Source organism: Adiantum capillus-veneris, chromosome 12 (assembly GCF_014529385.1).
Source record: "Adiantum capillus-veneris isolate H3 chromosome 12, ASM1452938v2, whole genome shotgun sequence".
Classification (NCBI taxonomy): domain Eukaryota; kingdom Viridiplantae; phylum Streptophyta; class Polypodiopsida; order Polypodiales; family Pteridaceae; genus Adiantum; species Adiantum capillus-veneris.
The window spans coordinates 96,796,570-96,820,185 of record NC_140942.1 but is presented as its reverse complement, the minus strand read 5'-3'; the positions used below and the strand labels follow the sequence as shown (position 1 = coordinate 96,820,185).

The window sequence follows — 23,616 nt, the reverse complement described above, 5'->3', positions numbered from 1 at the left end:
AAAGTCTGTTCTGTCTATTCTTTTCTATTGGCATGTGGTGCTCGTCCCGTGAGTCTGTGACAGTGGTATCCGAGCTTTAGGCGTGTTTTTTTTTGAGAGCATACCGGTCCTACCAAAGAGCAGACAGAGCAAGATGGCGCTTCCAAAGTTTACTCTGTCTGGCGCTTCCAAAGTTTACTGGCAATTTTATTCAAAGAATCTTTTTGTCCCGACCACGGACTTATTAGTCACCCTTACTTCATTGCGCATCGGGCACGCTCCCGTCTTCATCGGTTTGTCTTATAGGGCATAAGCCATAAAGATCACTTGCAAAGAAGGATCAATTTTTTTTTTTCGAGCTGCGGTTTTTCTCACAGGCAGTGCCATGTAGGGGTGGTGGATGTTTATAGCTACCAAGCCGCACACTCCAAGGACTTGGCAAGCTTTCAAGAATTTTTTTGCTCGAAGTTACATGCCTTCATATATCTTCCTCCGGATTGCAACTTCTAGCAGAGTGGTATCCTGAAATGCTTGCCATAGAAACCCTAGCATATTAAAACTTGAAATTTCTCGACATCTCTCAATAGGTGTCTCTTCTCGAGCTGATAACCTTGGAGGTCCAGTGTGATTGGTATATCTTGGGGTTACCATCACCGCCACAGTAACACTGTCTGTGGAGGCTTGCTTCAACTGTTCAAGAGCTTATCAACCATGGTGTAGTCGATTACAACTTTATGGAAGAAATCTAACCCTAATTTTGGTGCAGGTTTCAAGATGGAAAGCCAATCATCATTTCAAGCTCAACTAATGTCGAGATTGCTCTTTAAGTTTGAATTTTAAGAATCTGTTTGAGAACTTGTTTAGTGATCCTGTTTGGAATATGTTCGAAATGGATGATATTTGTTTTGAACCTGTCTTGGTGCCGATTTGAACTGTTTGACTCTGGTTTTAAATACTGATGTCATTGATTGGTAATTTACTCCCGGTTGGAGTAGTGAGAAATGCTGTTTTGGTATTGTTTGAACCTCGGAACGACGTAGACGAGATGTTTGAGGAGCGTTTCGTTGTATGCTAGAAAACCTCCGAATGACGCAGACGGGATGTTTGGGGAGCGTTTGGTTGTATGCTTGAACCTCCAAGCGACGCAGGCTACGGTCTGGGGAGCGTTTGGTTGCACCATTCCTCTGAACTCATCGCCCGGACCTTTTCAGGTTATTTGTGGGGGGAGTGATGAGGTAGTCGTTGAGTAGCTTTATACTGTAGACCGTCTATCTCAGGGGAGTGCTCAGTGGCGCTGTTCGTTGTGTCTTGCAACATGCATATTTGAGCATTTGTATTGCATTGTGATGTGCTAGCCACTGAATATTCCTTATTGGATGAGATACTTTTGGGAAACAACGACCCTGGATATCAAGAGTTCCAATTTGGAATGAGACTCCTTATTGGATGAGATATTTCCAGGAAACCAACGACCTAGGATATCAAGAGTTCCGATCTGGAATGAGACTCCTTAGTAACTGAGATACTTCTGGGAAACCAACGACCCAGGATATCATTAGGGAAAATTTGGACTCTCAAAGGGGCCCTATAAGGACTTTCACTTTCTCTCTCTTGTCCAAAACGGACGCACGATAAAATTTTTACAAATAAAATCAAAACTTGTTGAACCTTTTGGATTTAGAATGTACTCATTGAGATCTATCCATTGATATATAACATGCCATCAAATTCTTTATATTCTAAAAGATTCCATTTTTTGATGTGACAACTCTGTTTTATAAATGGAATCTCTCCCCACATTTGAGCTTCAATAGGGAGGCTATAACTTCTACAAATCAACTTCAAATTTGTCGGAGTTTGGGGATCTAGAACCTACTTTCTAAGATCTTTCCAATGAGATGCTGGTTGATAGGGTTTTGGCAAAGCATTTATCTACTACATCGGGTTGCCCACTTTGGACAAGAGAGGCAAAGTCAAACCTCCTTATAGGGCCCCTTTGAGAGTCCAAATTTGCCCTAATTGCAAGAGCTCCAATCTGGAATGAGACTCCTTATTGGATGAGATTTTTCTGGGAAGCCAACGGCCTAGGAAATCAAGAGCTGCAATTTGGAATCAGAATTGATTGTCCTTCAGATTGTCCATTGGAATTTTTTGAGCTAACTTAAGCTGTTTTGCAGATATGCTGTAATCGCGGATGATTACTTTCTTTCAAGAAGTGGGGATGTCGCAAACTGTTGACGTGTCAAGACACTGAAGAACAAAGCCAACCTGTCGATATTGGCCGAGAAGCCTAAACCCTAAGTGAAGAAGCAAAAGCAGCAAAAGAAGTTTTACCAACTTGCAAGTCTTGCCAAGTGGCCTATTTTTAAAGAAGAGTTCCCACCAACTTATGGGACCCCGTCCGATGGGGCCCAAGTGACATAAAGGCATTAAAATAAAGCAAGCCCACACACATAAACGTGGAGATCTGATGATGTGGCAGCTGTACGGACGCCCGCACTTTGCGCTGACCTGTTGACGTGGCAGCTGTACGGACATCCACACTTTGCGTTGGCTTGCTGACATGGCAGCCTGTACAGATTTTCGTGATTTACGTTGGGCAGTTTTCAGGGCCAGCTTTTGAGGCCATATACTTTTGAGTTTGACTGCTTTTGAAGGCCAAGGGCCTTTAAATATGTGCAGAGGGCTCAGTCTCTGACACTCTTCTGGGTGAAGGTGCAGAGTGTGAGTACCGGCATTGTACTGAGTTCAAGTAATATAAAGAAATACCGAAGGGGCACCAAGGCTCGGGGCCAGTACTCTCTGGTGTGGAATTTCGCCACTCCGTGTGGCCTGTGCTCTCTCTGTTTTAGTTCAATTGTTATTGAAGTGCTAAAAGTCTGTTCAATCTGTTCTTTTCTATTGGCACGTGGTGCCTGTCTCGTGACAGTGTATGCAGGTCATTGTCGTGCCCAATTGGTGGGTGGTACGCGCTAGAAGCTTGAGTATGAGGAGATCTATCGCGATAGATCTGAGATCTATTGGCTGCTTGGTTGCGAGAGGAGGTTTGCTTGCAGTTTTGGACGAGATCATCACCCGGTTGACTTGCACCTTTGACATCATCATTATGATCTACAAGAAGAGGTAAATCCGGGCATGATGTGGAAGACTTAGGAGTCGACGGCTCCTTCGAAGTAGTATGCTCATCAAAGACCACATCACTTCTCACCATGATTTCCTTCCTATCTAGATCATGAAGTTGATAGCGATTGAAAAGAGTACTGTAGCCGACACAAATCATTTGGATGGCCTTGGAGTCAAACTCCCCCCTTCGCTTCTTTGGAACTCGGACATAGGCATCAGTCCCAAAAAAATCAGAAAATAGCAGCGTAAAGGAAAAATAGGAATTGGAGTCAAACTTCCCCCGTTGCTTCTTTGGAACAAAAAAAAGCAATTTTGCGAGTTTGAGATTGCTGAAAGGATAGCAATTCCAGCTTTATCGTTGAGAATGCAGGGGAGGTCAGCAATATATCATAAGGCAGAGTGTTATGTTCCAAACATTAGGATGGGTGACCACAGCCCACTAGGTGCGAAATGGCTCTTTTAACTAGGAATATTGGGTCCTGTAATCTGTGTGTGTCATGGTTGGACACACTCTGATTCTAGGCCTGTGGGGGCAGTTCTATCTACACATCTTAACATGAGGTTTGTGTGTTGAGGAAATCAAAGTAGAACTCCCTCTTGATCGTGAAAGGGCCTAAAGGGGATTTTCACAAAAGAGGAGGGGAATAGAAGTCTCATTTGTGTCTGCAATTGCTTCAAATGAATTATTAGAGGTTGCTTTTATTGAAACACAGTTCTTAAAAGTGCTTGACAATTATGGTACTCTGCTGGTAATCTGGCAAAATACTTGTGCATCTGTTTGTCCGGTATTGCTTGTCTGCTGATGGATATTGTGACTTTGTAGGCTCGCGGTGATTTGCCCTTGAATAAGTTCCGGCTTGCATGGGAATCTGTAAGCTTTACTGACACTTGCCTCAGGGAGGAGTCATCTTCGCTGCTTGCAGACACAATCGCACATATGGGCCAGGAGGTGTAACCACTCGTAACATCCTTTTTTTTTGTCTGCTTCACTAAATATTTTAACTCTGACTGACTTGACTATCTTCTGTTTCAGTTCGCCGTGAATGGGGATTTCAGATCTCAATTGGTTGACTTGGTAAATCCATAATCTTTTGGCTTTATAAAAAGTCAATACTGCAATATAATCTCATGTTATTGAGTGCAATTTGAGTAGAGGAGCTGATGGTTATGGATATGCAGATGCATTGCACTAATACGGTGTGATTCACATGCAGGCCAAGTGGTTAGTTGAAAACGATCTACTAAGTTTAAGGCTGCTTCAAGAGCGCTGTGAGGTATGTGTTTCTCAGTCTTAACATTGTGTACTAGTGTCTGCAAGTGCACACTTGGGTTTCAGTTACATGTCCTTACCTTTTCTAGGCAGAGTTTTTGTGGGATGCTGAGATGATAAAAATTAAGGCGCCTGATTTGAAAGCCAAGGAGGTAAGTTGCTAATGTGCCTTTGTGTTTTAACGTTTAAGGCACACATACTACGTGACACTTCTTTTCGACCATAGGCAATAACACTTATGTATATTTGTTGTGCATTTATGTATCCATGTATATATATGCGTGTATCTGTAATGTAGGCTTATTCTCGACTAGGTAGATAACCAATACATATATGTGAACATGTGTACCTGCTCAAAGCAAAAGTTGTTTTCTATTTGTCTAGTCATTGCAGCATGAATTGTTGGGTTCACTGCACGTGCAGGTGAGAGTAAATACACGGTTGCTATATCAGCAAACAAAGTTCAATCTTTTGAGGGAGGAAAGTGAAGGTTATGCGAAACTGGTATGTGATGCAGTTGATAAATGTGATTCTTTTATGCACTGTCTCTGTTGATTTGTAGGTCGTATTGCGTCGAAGTATGTTTTTGGCTATGATCTGAATAGCTCTGACATACTTCAGGTGCATCTGATAGGTGACCCTGTTGAGTAGAAGAGGACCTGATGGCTTGATCAAACAGACCGCACCTGCAGTTATCAGCACAATAAAGGTGAATTTTGGCTGTTGATTTTTTTTTTTTTTTGGGTGGATTTGGATGTATCTTAATTGTAATAGTAGAGATGGAACAAAACATTTGAATAAACAGCTGGTTTATTGTAAATATAGCATGATGTAAAAGCTAAATACAGAAGGAAACAAAAAAGTTTTTCAATTCAAATTAGTAACTTTGCAATTGTTTAGTCCTATTCGTTGCTTTTTATAATATGTATGTGTATATCTTTCTATCTTATGACAATATATCATACAAGATAGTCAAATAGTGAAGAATAGACGAAACTTATTTCTAGGTTTCCGTTAGCCATCAGTTAGTTTGGAGTTGCCAGCATGACGTTGGGCCTTATAACTTGTATGTGTATATCTTTCTATTTTATGACAACATATCATACAAAATAGTCAAATAGTGAAGGAAAGACGAAACTTATTTCTAGGTTGCTGTTAGCCATCAGTTAGTTTGGAGTTGCCAGCATGACGTTATGAGTAAAATGGTTAGAATGGCTTAAGCCACGAAACCTATGTATAATTCTTCCTGGCCTTTGATGCCTTATTTAAATGATACACTTTAAGGTATTCTCAGAATGTGCAATGAAGGCAATGGAAACACAGTAAAATGAAAGTTTGGATCTCCCAAAAATGAAAGCATTTGGATCTCCTAAGAAGCCTCACATGTGTCCACAGCAGAAGCAGGGTTTCAGGTGACCTGAAATGCAATAGCGGCACTTTGCTTGCCTTAGAAACGCCAAAATCTTTTGCAACAGGCTTGAGGGAAAAAAGAGGGAATTGCCATGTGGCTGTTGCTGATGGTGATTGTCTGGGTTGCCGATCTTTCAGGAGCATCCCACTACACCACCCCCTTCTGTCTCGCTTTGCTCTCTTGTTTAGTTCAGTTTATTTTATGTCGTGCAGTAGAGATTACTCATTTGTTGCAAACTATAGTAGTTGATTTATCCAATCGCTAATCAAAAGTGGTTACAGATATCCTTGTTGGTGGCCTCACTCACTTTGCCTTGGTTGAAGTAAACCACAGTGGATATGATGCTTCTCTGCTACCTCTCTTTGTAGTGAGCTATTGGGCATTTGGAGTCTGGACTGCTATGGATTCCTAAGCTATGTTTGGCCGTCTTGGACTTGTTTGCCAAATTGCCCCAAAATGGGAAACTGCCTGGCAATGCCCCTTGAGAGAGAGAAGAATTCAGTCGATACCCTTGTACTGGCTTCAGCAATTTGACGAAGAGGATGGGGAAGTTGATTGTGTTCTTTCGGTGCCAGATTACAAAGTCAAACTCCTGCATGAGTGCAGTCTAATGCCCACATGACCGGCGAATTAGATGTTTCGAGGAATGGCGATGATAGATCCCTCTGAACCGTAGAGTGGACTCCATAAAGATAATGACACAGAGTTCACAAGATGTGGAGGACAATGAGCAATTCCTTCTTTTGTGTTGTATCATGCTTGCCGATCGGTGAGGTTATGTCCTTCATAAGAAATTGGTTGGCCATGTTGATAAGAACAACACATACAACTGTACCCATCTCCGCCATGAAAGGTTTTCTTTTGGTTCGATGATTTGCAACAACAGTTCAATGTGACTAGCAGCTCCACAAAAGATTGATTCGGTTTATTATTTCATCGAACAGAATGGCTGGCAGAATGCTTTTTGCTTTGGATCTCCTCAGAGAGACATGTAAAAGTTCAAGAAAATCAGCGTAATCCTGTGTAACTCTTAAAAATGCAATCAATTCTGTAGAGAATATTCTGTAAGATAGGAATTAATTGGGCAGCTAGTCTCTTAGGTCGAGTTAAGTAAGGACGATCTTTTTAGGGCTGAGAGCATTGTTACTGACCATATATATGGAAGGAATGATTCGTTGTCTCTTTGACCTAGTGATGAAACCCTAATACTGAACCCAATAACAACTTGCGATGTTAGCACACCCAAATCATTCTTGGTTCCTTGTATGAAAAGTTCTTGAGTGCATTGTGCAGCATGCCCAGAGTAAGAAGCCCTGGTGGAGCTCATCTAGGAAGTCCAGGAAGACATGTAATCTCTTCTTGTGAAGAGGTAATTTAATTGTCCTTTCCCAAAAAGACAAGCCTCTCCCTTACTCAAACACAAGCCGCCTTGTTTCCCTTCTTTTTTTCAAGTTCCAATTGTCCACTGCAAAGTCAGATATCTAATAGACTCTGAGACATCGATGAGAAGCTTTTGTTATGCAAAGGTCACCAGCTGGCTTATACTTAACAAGGTCATGTATGGAAAAAATCCTATGTATGGAAAAAATCCTGCAAATATTGCCCTTTTTCTCTCTCTTTCTTTTCATTATAAAGACCCCTTTTACATTTTGATATTGAAACTTGAATGATAAAACAGGGATGAGAAGCTTCTCATTGGCTTTCTACTCCTTCTTTTTTGAGTTCAGCAGATTTAGGTGCAAGAACTGACTCCAGTGATTGATTGTTGCAGTCTTTGATCGGCCACTTTGATCTAGATCCAAACCGAGTTTTTGACATTGTAAGTGAATCGCTTACATGCTTACACTTCTCTTATTTGTTGTCTTTCATGTTTGATCTTATTTTTAATTGTATGTTTTTTCATGCTTGAAGTACATGTAACAAGAAGGACAGATTCCATTTGATCCCATGTTTCAATAAAGGCATCATTTCTAGTTCAAGTTTAAGAATTTAAGTTATTTTGGTGCTCTTTTATTTTTGCAGGTTGCATACAATGGGTGGCCATATTTTTTTGTGGGTCATTCTTTGTTTTAATAACCGACCTGTTACCACTATAAGAAAACACAACTTGTCTTTGGGCCGTCATTTTTAGAAAGTGAACTAAAGTGCATAACGTGCAGCAGCCCGTGTAAGAAAGATGCACCATGTGGTTTGTGCCACCTGTGGGTACGCGCTGTTGATGCCACTCATAGTTGCCCGCCATTCAATATTGTGACTACCTGTGTGGACTGTTGATGCCACTTATAATTGCCCGCCGTTCAATATCGTGACTGCCCGCGCGGACTGCTGCCCAGAGTCCACTGCCCCACACGCAGTGCCCATGCCTTCTGCTTCTGCCTGCTGCACATTGAGTGTAACCAGCCAGGCTCGGACTGCTTCCTTCTTTGCACGTGACCCGTCCACTTCCCTTTGTGTGATGTTGCCCTTTGTTCATCACTGTGTGCAACCAGCCATCAAGAGAGCTTCCCCAGTGGTTAGCTGCTCCGTGAGGGCGAGCATTGTGTGCAAATGAACCACTCATAGGTGGTAACGACAAAAGGCTAGACAGAGTGCGACGTGCGGAATGCCATAATGGTGTCCAATAGAGAAATGAGTCGCTACAACCGTAAAGTGCTGAGAAGAGTGAACAACCAAGCATAACTTTGGCCCATGCAGCTAAAAAGAATACTTCCTCTCTTCCACATAACATCTGCGAGACATACTCCATGTAGACGATCAGTTGATATTGTGCTAATTCAATTCTATCTTTGTGGTGCGTATGCCCTATCATTTTTGTGCTAATTTTTCTGATGTAATGCTTCTTTTAGTGCTAGGCTTCATTATGGCTGAGTTTGCCCTTGATCTCGGGAGTCATGACAGAAACTCAGTACGATGAAATGTTGTGTTGATGTATGCTCATGTGTGTGTGCGTGTGGTGTGTGTGTGTGTTTGGGAGCATATGTTAGTACCTAGTTCTACACCCACTATTGGGCACTGAAGATGTTAGTGGGGATGTCGTGGTATTTAGTCAATACTATGCATGATGGAGCTGATGGTTATATTGTCTTGTGGGTGACTACCATGGGTCTATACCTTGCACTTGTCCTTTAAGGGTGAATCAGGGCTTATCTTGGATTCATCTAGGTATATTTTTTAGTCGTATGGCGGACATGAAGACTTCAGATTGTGAAGTTTTCGTCCGAGTTATGACCAGTTGATATTGTGCTGATTCTATCTATCTCTGTGGTGCGTATGCCCTATCAACTACCTCATTTTTGTGCTAATTTTTCCGATTTAATGCTTCTTTTAGTGCTAGGCTTCATTATGGCTGAGTCTGCCCTTGATCTTGAGAGTCATAACAGGAACTCAGTACGCTGAACTTTGTGTTGATGTATGCTCATGTGTGTGCGCGTGTGGTGTGTATTTGTGTTTGGGAGCATATGTTAGTACCTAGTTCTACACCCACTTTGGGCACTGACGACGTTAGTGGGGATGTGGTGGTATTTAGTCAATACTATGCATGATGGAGCTGATGGTTATATTGTCTTGTGGGTGAGTACCATGGGTCTATACCTTGCACTTTTCCTTTAAGGGTGAATTAGGGCTTATCTTGGATTCATCTAGGTATATCCTCTCTCCAGATGTGCATATGGAGGGACTACTATGTTCTTGGACTGGCTAGATCTTAAGGGTATCCTCATGCAAACGGATACGGAGAGGAGAAAATAATCACACACCAAGCATTTATGTGATGACCACTAGCCTCCACACATAAGAGTCCATGTGTAAAATGAAAAGAATGAGAAAAAACACTTACCATAGTCTCCTCTCTTGCTAGTGGCATCCCATACCGCCCTATGTGTAGGGAGCCTGTAAGGCTAGCCTATCACGACTTCATGAGATCCAATGGCTTTTTTGCATGTTGCCACATTGTATGCAGTAGGAGGAAGAAGCTTTGAGACCAATGTTAATCCCTTGTAGGATCCATCCTGCACACTGCAAAGAGGTTATAATATATATGAGGTCCACCTTTTTTGATGTAGCGAAGAACATAGTTAACACCATAGCCCCGTTGATCACACACACCTTCAAACTACCTCATGGACACAGATTGAGAGGCCACATATATGTATGATATCATGTGTGCTCCGCTGCAAGCCCTAAGTATCACATGAGATTGCCATAGCAGAATTGGCTACTCCCCCCATGTTAGTTGAGGCACTTTTTCAGACAGTTTGCTTTATCTAGAGGATGAGGGAGCTACCAAGACCAACTCCCAAAAGGGAGCAAGGATCCTAGAATTCACAGGTCAGAGAGTGGTTTGGAGCACATGGCTTAGACATGGAGGGACTACCCGCTCTTCGGTACGACCTGGATTCACCCCTCATTCACCTCCCGCACAGTGAGAGGAATATTGTGCTTAGACAGGATTTATGGAATCTCTACATCAGAGAGACTTGGATCACACCTAGACAGTCTCTTCCTCCGAAGATGTTGTACTACAGAGGCCGTACTAGACGAGGGTTTCATCCAAAGACCATGCTATATGGATACGCTTTAAAACATGTGTGCATGTCGCTTGACTTGATTGAATTAAACCCAATTTCCTGAGGAAAGCCAAATGACTTCTCCTTTATTGATCTATGGACCGCTTTCTTTTAGAATATACATGCGTGTCCTCACCAATCTATCACAGCTAGGTTATATTGGCCACCTCATCAGGGCATTTCCAAACTTAACCGAAACATGCGAAGTTATTATGTATCTATCCGTTTGGTACTCTTAACACACATGCAGTATCGCAACATTGTCAAAGGATAGGCATGACACGTGAACGGTTGCTTTGGGGCTTTCTGTTCCTCGCTTTCCTCGTCCTTACTTCTGTTCGTATGTGTTTTGTGAGAGATCTTTGTTCTCGTTTCTAAAGCAAGATGCTGAGCGACGGGGTAGTGATCATTTTGAATTGGTTGGGGCATTTTGAATTAATTGAAAGCAAGGAAGAAAGATAGGGTATTATGTATTTCTGTTCTATTGTGAAACTTCAGAAGTCTGGCAGATATACAATGTCTAATCTCTCATTGATGGTGATGTTTAGGACAATTTATCCTATTTGGCTGTGTGCCTGATTAGTCTATCGTATGCAAGGTTTTTTTGAAGTTCACTTTCAGCACTACTGTGTGTTTTGTATTTGAACTAGGGAACATGCTTTTATATTCCTAGTTGTGCTTGTGATTCCAGGTTCTGGAATGTTATGAGTTGCAACCAGACAATGCTGCCTTTCTGGAACTGATACCATTGTTTCCAAAGGTGCACATCATCTGCAGAAGAGGCTTGTGTTTAGATGGAACTAGCTCATTAATATAATGCTTGTGCTAAAGGTGACTGATGCTTGTCTTGCAGTCACACACTTCACATATCCTTGGGTTTAAGTTTCAATATTACCAACGTCCAGAAATTGAAGAAAATGTGCCGAGTGGACTCTATATATTGGCAGCTACGCTGATCAAAGCAAATTTTATAGATCTTGATAGTGTGTAAGGAACTGCACACTTTACGTAAACCTTGAAACTTTTTAGTTTCTAATAGCATTGCATATTTGTCTGTCCTCTAGCAAATTATTGTAGCTTTAGACACCATTGTTTCTCGGTACATATTGGTAATGTAAATATTTCTATATTTTTTAATGTACAGTTTTGCACATCTGTTGCCAAACGATGAAGATGCATTTTTGGAGTATGAGAATTTTTCAAAGAGACATCTTGATGAGGTATGTGGCAATACTTCATCCCTAAGGGATGTTTGAACCTCGTATACATCACTTTATCTTGAGGGGAATAGTGTGTTTAAGCCATTATTTGGTGATGTTTCTCTGTGCCTTAAGTTTTATAGCTCTCATACTTTTTTGAACAGGCGAACAGAATAGGAAAAATCAATCTAGCAGCAACTGGAAAAGACCTTATGGAAGAAGAGAAGCCGGGAGATGTGACTATAGATCTTTTTGCTGCCTTGGATATGGAGAGTGAAGCGACACTTGAACGTTCACAAGAGCTTTTCAGCAACCAGAAGCTGGGGCTTCTTCATGGATTTCTTTTAATAGACGATTGGTATGCTTCTCCATAATGACCGAGGATTGTGCATTATGTTGCTCTAAACAATGAAGTCACTTCATGTAAATTGTTCAACTTTTTGACTTCAATATTGTCTCTTTGCTTTATGAGAAATTTGTTTAGGATAATGTCCTTAAGCTTATGAGCGGATTTCGGATTTCTAAATTTTAGGGGGAGGTATCCAGGAATTTTGAGCTTGCAAGATTGAAATCAGAGATTTAAATTAGGTATCTAAGAATTTTGAGCTTGCAAGATTGGAATCAAAGATCTCATTTATTGCCTGTAATGTAGAGAAGTGTGGACAGCTAGAGGTTTGACACATCTTTTGCACTGATTTTACACAAGTAGATAGTCCCGCAATCCGCCCCCATCTATTCTTGTTTTTTTTTTTTTTGGGTTTTTTGTGAGATTGTATTGGAGGATGTATCCATTGAAATGAAATGAAATGAAATGTTACATTAAACGTCTTCAAAAGGCCAAAATGATCTAGGAGACCAAACTGGTACAATGCTGATGAATCTGATACAATGTTAGGGTACAAAATAAAATGAAGTGAAATAAGGTAAAGATTAAATGGCTACTGTCATGAAACTAAGCAGCTCATAGCTGTGTAGCACTATAAAGTGTGTGACGGTGAAACAGTGGGTAGTACAATCTCAGTGTATAAACATCAATGTCCGCGGATGTCCGACATCAGGCGCTGTCCGAGGATGTACTGCATCGGTTTCCGTAGAGTATCGTCGATGCCCACGTGGCACCATCGCATGTAGAGCTTAAGTGATCCGTATCCTCTGTCGTAGTTCCTTCGATGTTGTGAGGTACCCCCAATCGTGGGTGTCTAGATGTCCCTAGCTCAGTATCCCGATTGATCAACGTGCCTCTGGTGTGGGTGATCTTTGGGCTCTGTTGAGTGGTCTGCCCCTCTGTCTGCCTAGTAGGTGGTCTAAAAAAAATTGTAATTTGTCTCTGAGACCGTCTCTGCTGGTCTTTGCAATAGGCTCTCTCTGTGTTTGCGTAGCTCGAGTAAAAATAGCCCAAGACATCTCTGATCGTCATATCTCATGACCCTGGGTAGTGGTCTGAAGAGACAATGAAATCGCCCCCGTATCTCGTAGTACACCGGATAGTGACATATGTAATGCAGCTTTGCCTAAGGCTCCAAATGGCATATCCCAGCGTCTGTAGGTATCCCCTAAATCTGCCAGTCTCGACCTCAAGCTGATGAGAAAGGGTGCATAACTGACCAATAGTGCACTGTATCCCCCAAGATAAATGTGTATCCATGTAACTAGGTCTAGTCACAAACCCGTCCTCAGTCAGCTGGAGAAGATACTCTCTAAGGTTTTACACTTCCACAAACTCTTTACTTCTTTTCCTTGCGTTAGTGATTGCTTTTAGCTTGAATGATGGCTCCTTTTACTTTTCCCTGAAGAGAGGGAATGAGAGAGAGTGGTAGAGATGTGTAGAGGGAGAGAGAAAGAGAGAGAAGAAGAGAATGACAATTGCTGGTGTGGTATTTGCTTTTGATGTGTAAATTCAATGTACACACAATGCAATAAGTGTGGACTCTATTGACTCGAATGATGACTTTCGCCACGGTAACTCCTCAAGACGAGGTACCTCCGGGGCTGATTTGATGCACCTTTGGATCCTTCTCAATGCGGGGTTGTGGATGGCCACCAGGGGGCTGATTTGCGCTCCCAATGTGAGAGGAATGAAGGGCTGAGAATGCAGATCTTGAGGATGCCGATGATGGACAGCAGTGGAGCACTTGATGGTGGCGATGGCGGAGGGGAGGCTCGATGGGCTGCCGAAGTACCGGACAACAACGGAAAACATGCGAAAACAGATTTGAGCCGCGTGTCGGCGACGGAATGGGCTGAAAACTGAAAACGCTGACGTGTTCTGCTGCTGGAGGCTAGTGCTAGGGCTGATAGGCTGAAAACACTGGCTGATCTGCCCTCTCCACAAACGCTAGGCTGATTTTCACCAAAACGCTGGCTGCTGGCTGCTAGCTCTCTTGCTGCCTTTATAGGTGAGGTTAATGGAGTAAACCTCGTAAGGCTTAGGTAGGGCAAGTTGTCCACAACACTCAACAAATAAATCATTATAATGATTTATTAAAAGTTAGGCTGAAGGGTGGGGGGGGGGGGTTAGTTTGGGTGAAAGTGTCACACATCTGCCTACTCGAGAATCTGTTCGACGTGGGGAATGGCTCATTGGATTCCTCTAACCTAGAACTACATGCATGTCATGCAAGATGCCCATTGTAGTGTAATAACACGTGTCAAAACTCTTGTCAAACCATTTATGCAAGAGGGTTCCAAAACTGGGAAACGTGACTCGTCTCGTCTTGATATGCAGGTCCTGTGAACAGGCTCACAAAATTGCGGGTACTAATCCTCTTGGGATTTTAGACACTCCTATTTGGGAAGAAGAGGAAAACTAGCTCTAGCAGTCGATGAAGCATGTCCATGTGGCACAGAGAGCCACGTGCATGTGACATCCCCTCCTGCTTAAGGTGAGGTATGGGTACCGATCTGCATGGCCTCCTTGTATGAGGCTAGTAAATCTGGGTAGTCGGTGAAAAATTCCTCGTCCACCCAAGCTGCTTGATGTGTCCCTCGATCCTTGAACTTCAAGAAGTATTGCCTTGCTTGCTTCTTTGTTCCGTGCTTGAATCGATGTAAAACGATCTGCTTTGGCTCCATAACTTCGGCTTTATCAAGTATCTCCGGTTGCCCCTTGTTAGGGACGCTCCTTGGAGGTTCACCTTGAAACAATTTAAGCCTAGAAACAACGAAAACATTATGCATTGTCCAAGAAGGTGGCAAACGTAATTGCATGGAAACATCATTTATCTTTATGACGATCAAAAACAGACCATACATACGAAAAGAGAGTTTAGGATACCTCTTACCAACTTGCTTGGGACGCTGCTTCACTATCCTTAAAAACACCGAGTCACCCTCCTTAAATGAGACATCTTGTCGATGTTTATTAGCATACCTAGAATAGGACTCTTTAGCCTTGCTAACCTGAAGCTTGACACTGTGGAGTACCTTTACATAGGTTTGACTAACACATTAGCATCATTAAATCTGGAAATGGACCTAGTCAACAAAGAATGAAAAGGTCGGCCAAACGTTGCCTCATAAGAAGTACGACCAGGTGCACTAGAGAAGGAATCATTGAGGAAAGCTTGAACTAACGACAAAGATTGAACAAACGACAAAGAGTTCCCCCACTTAGATTGTTTATCACGATTTGAGAACATCAAATGCCAACTGGTTGTAAATTTCAGTTTGCCCATCAGATCTTGGATGAAATGTGTACGAAAAGTTTAACTTAGTTCCAAAATTTTCAAACAAAGCACACCAAAAATGGGATGTGAACTTGGTGTCAAGATCCGACACAGTAGACTTGGGTAGACCACACAATGGATACCGATGCTTGATGAACAACCGTGCAACATCTTGTGCAGTAACATTGGCCTTGCAAGGGATTAACATGCGGAATTTGCTGAATCTATCAACGATAGTTGGACATTGTGTGTTCCGTGCAGATGTGGAAGGAGGTAAATTAGTTCCAAAATTCATACGTATGTTTTCAAGTGGTATGTCAGGGATAGACAACGGCATGCTCTTGTTGCTTATCACGAATGTTTTTGACATACAACACACTTAGTAACATAGTTATACACATCCTTACGCATCTTTGGCCAATAGAAAACTCGTTCAACTTTTTCCAATGTAGCATGAATACCCTAATGACCACCCGTTAAGGCATCATGTGTGTCATGCAAAATTGGTGCTCTTTGAGAAGATAGCACACATAAATGGTTCCCAAAGAAAAGCAAACCACGAATGACATAATTGCATGTACCTTGTGCATTTAATGCTTGTAACCTGTGCTTTTTAAATTCAGAACCCATGTAACTGTCTTTGAGATCATCAAAACAAACACCTTGAATAGAGAGAAAAGAATAAGACTCTGAAGGGAAAATTTGACCTTTCCTACTCAATGCATCTACAACAGGGTTAGCTTTGCTAGGGACATGATATGCTTCCGATGCTTTAATCCATGAATGACAGAGAGAAGTTCCTTACATAGACAAAATAATTTTTCTCGGTACTATTTAGTTTATGAGAGAGAAATGCCATTGGATGGTTGTTTTGCTGTAACACTGCGCCAATGGCAATGTTACTAATGTCAATCCAAACCTCAAAAGGATGATCCCAATGGGCATGGTGCCTCAGTGACTGCTACTTTGAGCGCTTCAAAAGCACTCTTAGCGGCATCGGTCATGACAATGCGTTTGACGGCGAGTCTCGACACCCTTTAACAAATCAGACAATGGTGCGTCAATATGTGCAAAGTGCTCGATGTGAGAACTGTATGCTTTACATGAACCCAAAAATGAACGAACATCATAGGCTGTCTCAAGCATACCACTCTCTTACCTCACTTACCTTTCGCGGGATCAAGTTGAATGCCCTCGGGAGAGACGACGTAGTCCAAATCGTGCACAGGAGTCAGAAAAATTCCAAGACTTCATTGCTGCAATATAAAGACAGTTAGCATCCAGTCGGGCCAAAACGTTCTCCACATCAATAGCATGTTGCTCACAAGAAGAGAAGAAAATGAGAATGTCATCCAAAAAACTGAACACATACTTACTAAAACCGGCTTATAAGGTGGTAGACTTTGGCGTTCACCCGAAACTTTACTTTAGACTTTAGGACACAGAAAAAAGTTGCAAATAAAACGTGTTGTTGGAATTAACACTTCAAACACACACTATTTGGAAGCTAGAGCGCTACCAAGCAAACGCAGACAACCTGTTGGCCCCAAAGACTAGTGTAGCAGGCTACAATGTCACTTTCATAGGACACACAGTTAGTACAATTGGTGTGGTTTGGTTCACACTGGATGGACTCTCTGGGCTGGGAAGTGACATGTGGCACGGATACGGACGGAGGTCTATTGGGCATCGTGGCCAAGTCACCCCACCACTCAGTTTGGAGATAGACTTAGATGGTTGACATTTATGAGCCGTTGGTGGCTCCTTATGGTGGTACATGTGAGTAGTAGCTGTTGGGTCAGGATTATCATCTTCTTCATATATGGTCCATTGTCGTTGTCTACAGAGCAAGTCCATACACAACACGTCTGCACCTTCCCTGCACATCTGAGCCTCGACACCCCCATTGTACCCGTGAGTTTTGGGCTGGAGCTTAGTGTGCTGTCACGCCAGAGTTTGTATCGGTTCTTTGAGATAGTCGAGTCCATATGTTCTGGTCTGTTGCTGTGTCTTTGTGTTGATCAGCTGTTATCTAATGTTTCCTTTGTTTTCATTCTATTTTGAGTGAGATGTCACGCGCATCACACTGAGGAGCACCCACTTTAGAGAGCACGACACACTATTAGCGCTACAGGTGCTCTCATTTTTGGCACGCCCGGTGGGACCTCAACGGAAGTCTCACTCTCTGTTGAGGTACAAATCGAGGAGCTAGCTGGGTTTTACCTAGCCTCGCCTACTTCGCCTGGCTAGTTCAGCCTGTTGGTCTGGTCTAGTTTTACCCTAGACAGCTTACTCTAGTTGATCTAGTCTCTCGCCCTGTTGGTCTGGTCCTCTCTCGCCTTGGTCCAACCAATCTCTCGTCCCTGGTCTAGTCCTTCCTCGTCCCTGGTCTAGCCAGGTGGTCTAGTCACTTGCCCCGGTCTAGTAGAGTCTAGACCTATGTTTAGCCAGTGAAAAGTCTTCTTGCCCAAAGCTTGGTTGAGTTTGTGGTCCCTGCATGGCACATACAAGGGGTTCATTAGAGCGTCAAAGCGCACTGCTGGGTCCTCTGAAGCACTACAACAGAAGACGTCAACCCTTGGTACCTAGTAGAAGTCCACCAACCTCATCACCCATACCTCCACATATGGCATCATCCATCCCTCTATCCGGTTCTACATCTTCCAGGTCACCTTCCCCAGTAAAGCTCTCTCCCATTTTATTATTACAAGCTATTGAGCAACGGGCTCCTAAGCAAGCGGCCACGGGGGCGTTGACCACTGTTTTGGCCAAGGTAAACATCAAGTTTCCTACTTTCAAGGGACTCTCCTCAGAAGATGCAGATGACCGTGCAAGGAAGTTTGTATCTCTTTGTAGAGGTCGTGGTCTTAATAGAGAAGATGCTTATTTGGTGCTGTTTCCATCAACATTGGATGGTTTAGCAGACAAGTGGTACAGTCAGTTTGCAGAGAATCACTTTTCAACTTGGGCAGCTTTAAGACAACAGTTTTGTGAAGCTTTCAGACCAGGGGACTTTCAAGAAAGGGTTCTGGAAGTCTCTGGTCGCCAAGCTTCCTCAACCACCAGGTGAGTTCATGGTCAAGAAATGGGTAGAGAAGACTCTTCCAAAGACTTCTCAGCAAAAACTGAGAGAGAATCTCCAAGTTGATGCCACCTTGGAGGAGTTTGTTGCGGTTGCTACTAGAATAGAGGGGGCAATGAAGCTGTTTACCGACTCTTCTTAGGTAGACACTGCCTCTGTACTCTTGGAAAGTTCATCTAACCCTTTGACTCCTTTACGTAGGGAACTTGAAGTCCTAAAACTACAACGCGCTCTTCAAGAGGAGAAATCAATCTCTCTTAGATAGGAGAAGCCCCCACATCATGACGCTTTGGATCAAATCAAGAGAGAGCTAGAAGAGCTTAGGTCTCAGCAGGAGGCTAAGGCTATGGTTTGGTGTAGCTCATGCCGCTCTCCAGGGCACCCTCCACATGAATGCCCCCTTCGGGTTTACTGCCACTTCGTGAAAAGTCTGGACATGAGGACAAGGACTGCTACTACCTTAAGGGGTTGCGACAAATACAACAAAGTCTTGGTCCTACTTTTCAATAAGGGCCAGCACCTGCATCCAATATGGTTTCTCCCTGTGGCCATCCACACCACATGCCACCTTTACTGACAACCCCTCCTATGCAAGGTAAGCAAAGTACTTTTCCCTCTCAGAGCTTTTATCATACCCATGCTTCCTCATCACCTCAAAGCTTCTATGCTTCCACCTCCAACTCCATGTACCAGTAGCAAGGACAACCTCGCCCTTCGACTCGCCCATTGAATCGGCCCATTTTGTGCTACAGATGCGGGGAATATGGTCATTACCAAAGCAATGCCCTCTGCCAGAAGGGTCCCCTCCCTGCCGTCATTGCCTTGAAATGAAGGATCCCTACATTAAGGATTGCCCTAAACTTCGTGCATCCACGGCTTCGAACCCAAGTCAAAGCCAGCATGAGTTTACCTTTCCCAAGCTCAATCTGATAGCAATTAGCACCGTTCCTCAGCCGCCCCCTTTTACCCACGTGGTTACCCCTCAAAATAAGTTGGAGCTGGTTGAGAAATCAAAGTTTTTGGGTTCCGGGGGGAGTATGGTCGCAAGGCTGAAACTTAAAGGAATTGACGGAAGGGCACCACCAGGAGTGGAGCCTGCGGCTTAATTTGACTCAACACGGGGAAACTTACCAGGTCCAGACATAGTAAGGATTGACAGATTGAGAGCTCTTTCTTGATTCTATGGGTGGTGGTGCATGGCCGTTCTTAGTTGGTGGAGTGATTTGTCTGGTTAATTCCGTTAACGAACGAGACCTCAGCCTGCTAACTAGTTACGCGAAGGATCCTCTTCGTGGCCAACTTCTTAGAGGGACGGTGTCCTCACTCGGGCCCAGAGAGCCGCTCTCGGTCTTAGCATTCTAGCAAGTTTCACTCCCTCACACATCCTCACAACAGTGGATACCCTGCCTTCGACTGATGACAAGCCATCCCCCAGTGCCAAGAAAGAATCCAAATCTTTGCTCTCCGATATTGATGACGCTTTCTTGGAAGCAGTTTCCGATCTACAAAAGATAAAGGGACCAAAGAAACCACGGGGTAGAACAAAAAAAGCTTACAGCAGAGACAGTCTTGAAGAACACCTTCCAACAAGTGTCCCTCTATAACATGCTACGGCTAGATGCGAGTTTTCGAATTGACACCGTTGCTGTTATTCAGTCACTTTACCCCGGAGCAGGTCCTAGTGACGGGCACCTCCGAGTGCAACCATCCGAGTCCTATATGATATCCCATCACGTTGCCCCCCTCACGGATTATAGAAGCCCTCGTCTCACCGTGTCCGTCTTGGGGCAGCAATTTTCAGGAGTAATTGTGGATGGTGGATTTGGCATCAATATGATGCCTGAGTTCACTATTATGGCTTTAGGCCTGCAGCCTACTCAACCTGCCCCCTTCACAGTAACATTGGCTAACCAGAGGACAGTATACCTTGTGGGCATAGTGGAAAAGGTGCCTCTGCAAGTACAAGATTTCACTTTTAGTTTGGATTTTGTTGTGATTCATCTTCCACAGGTGGAGGGGGGATTTCCCTTGCTCATCGGTAGACTATGGCTGCGACACACTAAAGCACTTCATGAATGGGGAAACGATGCCATGTGGATACATACTCCTGGCTCCCCGATGCAACCTATCCGCCTAGAAGGAGGCATGGATCCCGTCGTGCAACATAGTTCTTTGTCCCTAGCAACCAGCCTTCAATTGGAACAACCTAATCCACCTGACTGGTCAGACGGGGATCTGTTGGAGTGGTTGGATGCTACCAAATCTATGTCCTGTTATGGAGTCTCTATTCACTCTTTGCTTGGAGATACACCCTCTTCCAATGTTTCCACAGTAACTAAACATAATAGGCCACCTGAGCCAGTACAAAGGTTGAAGGTCAAGGAAGCTACTCCCCGTGCGCCCTTGGTGGTAGCCTTTGGAGTTGGTGAACCTATGAAGAATCATGGAAAGAAATCTCCTCTACAGAAGTTCACCCCCCTTCACCATCAGCCCCAGTGTCTGCTTCTCCGACCAAGACAAAGCTCTCCTCTGTGTCTAGCAAACTCCCTTCACAAAGCTGCCTCAAGACGAGATACAACAAAAACAATGTTGATCTCAGGCTTGGTGAATTCGGTGATCGTGATCATGTTATCTCTTTGCTTGAGTGCCATCTTCCCTCACTACTCCTCCCTCCTTCCTCGCCCTTACCCACCCCCAACTCGTCCCCTCTTCCAAATTTGCCACCTCACCAACTCGTCCCCCTTTTTCAAATTGGTCCCTCTCCCCCAACTCGCCCCTTTCCCCTCCCCAACTCGCCTCGCCCCCTCACAACTCGACTCCTATCCCTCCCCCCCCCCCCCCCCCCCCCCCCCCCCCAAACCCCCCAAAACCCACCCCTCGCCCCCCCTCTCTCACTCAACCCTCCCCCTCCATCACCCTCGCCCCTACCCTCCTCTCACCCCCCCCCTCTCTCTCCTTTTACCCTCCCCCTACCCACCCCCTCGCACCCTCTCGGGCCTACCCACCACTTCCCTTGCCCTCGCCTCTAGCCCCCTCGCCCCTATCTAATCCCCCCCCGCCCCTACCCACCCAATCTCCCTCTCTCGCCCCTATCTAGCCCCCCTCGCCCCCTATCTAGCCTAACCCCCCGCCCTACCCACCCCTCGCCCCTTCCATCCATTGCCCGCAAAATCCCTTTGCGGCTTCTCCTCACCCTCAGCAGACGAGCAAGCTTAAGAGCCTTTTTGGCTGTTTCCTTGTGGCTTTCAAGCATTCACCTGGTTGCCATCCCGTTGCTGCTAATGCTTTTCGTTCTGCCATCACAATGGAGCTTAACCTTATTTGCGGTGTTACTCGAGCTTATGGTCATCCCTCTTTTCGAGAAGAGTGCTGTTGTAGAAAGTGTTGCAAGGTTCATTAGCAAGCATGGATCAGGTCATACATAGCTGGATCCAAACCGAGCATATCTCTTTGCTATGGAGCCTCATTCTGTTTTGCCAATTGGGATTCTTGGACTATGCAATCATACCGGGTTCCGGCCTATTCAAAGGCTTAAAGCATTTGCAAGTACTGCAATGTTTTTAACCCCACCTTTGAGGCATGTAAGGTCATGGTTGGGCCTCACACCTGCTTCACGAAAGATGTACGGATGCGGTACCGAGTTGTTTTCTTTCACAGTTTTTCAATATTCCTCTCACCGAGACGGTGAGCGGTCTTGTGGCGGGCAACCTGTAGCAGGCTACAGTGTCACTTTCACAGGACACACAGTTAGTACAGTTGGTCTGGTCTGGTTCACACTGGACGGACTCTCTGGGCTGTGCAGTGACATGTGGCAGGGATACGGATGGTGGTCTATTGGACGTCGTGGCCAAGTCACCCCACCATGTAGTTTGGAGATAGACTTAGATGGTTGACATTTATGAGCCGTTGGTGGCTCTTTATGGTGGTACATGTGAGTAGTAGCTGTTGGGTCAGGATTATCATCTTCTTCATATATGGTCCAGCGTCGTCGTCTACAGAGCGAGTCCATACACAGCACGTCTGCACCTTCCCTGCACATCTGAGCCTTGACACCCCAATTGTACCCATGAGTTCTGGGCTGGAGTTGAGTGTGCTGCCACGCCAGCGCAGCCAGAGTCTGTATCGGTTCTTTGAGATAGTCGAGTCCATATGTTCTGGTCTGCTGCTGTGTCTCTGTGCTGATCAAATGTTATCTATTGTTTCCTTTGTTTCCATTCTGTTTTGAGTGAGATGTCACGCACATTGCACCGAGGAGCACCCACTGTAGAGAGCACGACACTCTATCAACGCTACAATTGGCACCCGTTTCGGTATTTCTTTACTTTTATAGGGAATAAAACCTGTGATTTCCTACGAGCTGTCCCGCATAATCCGGGCTGGAAAAGACCTGTTCTGGCCCGATTTCGGCAGCATAACCGTACTAGGCAACTTCACAGACAAAATCCCCACGCATTGGTTGACTTTCCCGGTGCATACGGGTACTTTCCCAAACGTGGCGAGAATTTGCAGGACGTTGAAATCTCTCTTTTCTACCCCGAAAATGTACCAGATCGCATGTACAGCGATCTCCTCGATTCCCCGGACTTCTTGGGGATATTAGGGACCGATTAGGGCCAAAACCCTAAACCTGCAAAAATACACAGCAGATTGTAATTCACTGTTTCGGGCTCCATTTTGCGTACCGGTCGCATCCGTAGCAAGCCCTCGAGCTCCCGCACTTGTAGGGCTGCTTGCCCTTTGAATCGGACAAGATTTCTCACATGAAATCTCTCCGAATTCACTTGTACCTGCGGGAGATTAGCAACTAGCTAATCTAGTACCTATGCAAGAGGTTCTTGCCTCGTCAATTGCGCATGAACCCACACAATTGTACATACAGATGAAAAGCCCTCGAGCGGTGCATCACGTTTTTGTATTCAGAGGGGGAGAGAGATGCACAAGAGCGGAATCATCGCGCTACATAAGACAAGGGAGAAGGCAAGCTTTCCATTTTGTGAAACCTGCACCCACTACTCACCCACACCTTGTAGTCACTTATTGAGCAGAATTCAGTCTCCTCTCTCAAAATGGGCGCCCTCCTCTTCATGCTGGACTTGGCAAATTCACCTGTTGCCGCCAAGTGTCCACTTTGCTTGTTTTGAGTTAATTTCCTTGTACCCACCGACTTATAAGTGTAGCGAGGGGCCTAAATGACTTTGCCCTCTTCATGCTGGACTTAGCAAATTCATCTGTAGCTGCCAAGTTTCCACTTTGCCTCTTTTGAGTTAATTTCCTAGTACCCACCGACTTATAAAGTGTAGCGAGGGGCCTAAACGACTTTGA

The 23,616-nt window shown here is 44.3% G+C and overlaps 1 protein-coding gene across 2 annotated transcripts in view; it reads left to right on the top strand.

The window, feature by feature from the left end:
- The window catches only part of THO2, a 147,722-nt gene that overhangs the window by 52,969 nt on the left and 71,137 nt on the right, over positions 1-23,616 (top strand). For both annotated transcript variants that reach the window (XM_086525454.1, XM_086525455.1), the window contains exons 2-12: positions 3,926-4,051; positions 4,136-4,177; positions 4,317-4,376; positions 4,462-4,524; positions 4,796-4,876; positions 5,007-5,081; positions 7,555-7,602; positions 11,040-11,108; positions 11,202-11,335; positions 11,493-11,568; positions 11,712-11,905. In XM_086525454.1, the coding sequence (XP_086381580.1) occupies positions 3,926-4,051; positions 4,136-4,177; positions 4,317-4,376; positions 4,462-4,524; positions 4,796-4,876; positions 5,007-5,081; positions 7,555-7,602; positions 11,040-11,108; positions 11,202-11,335; positions 11,493-11,568; positions 11,712-11,905 (968 nt within the window). The remainder of the gene's footprint in view (positions 1-3,925; positions 4,052-4,135; positions 4,178-4,316; positions 4,377-4,461; positions 4,525-4,795; positions 4,877-5,006; positions 5,082-7,554; positions 7,603-11,039; positions 11,109-11,201; positions 11,336-11,492; positions 11,569-11,711; positions 11,906-23,616) is intronic.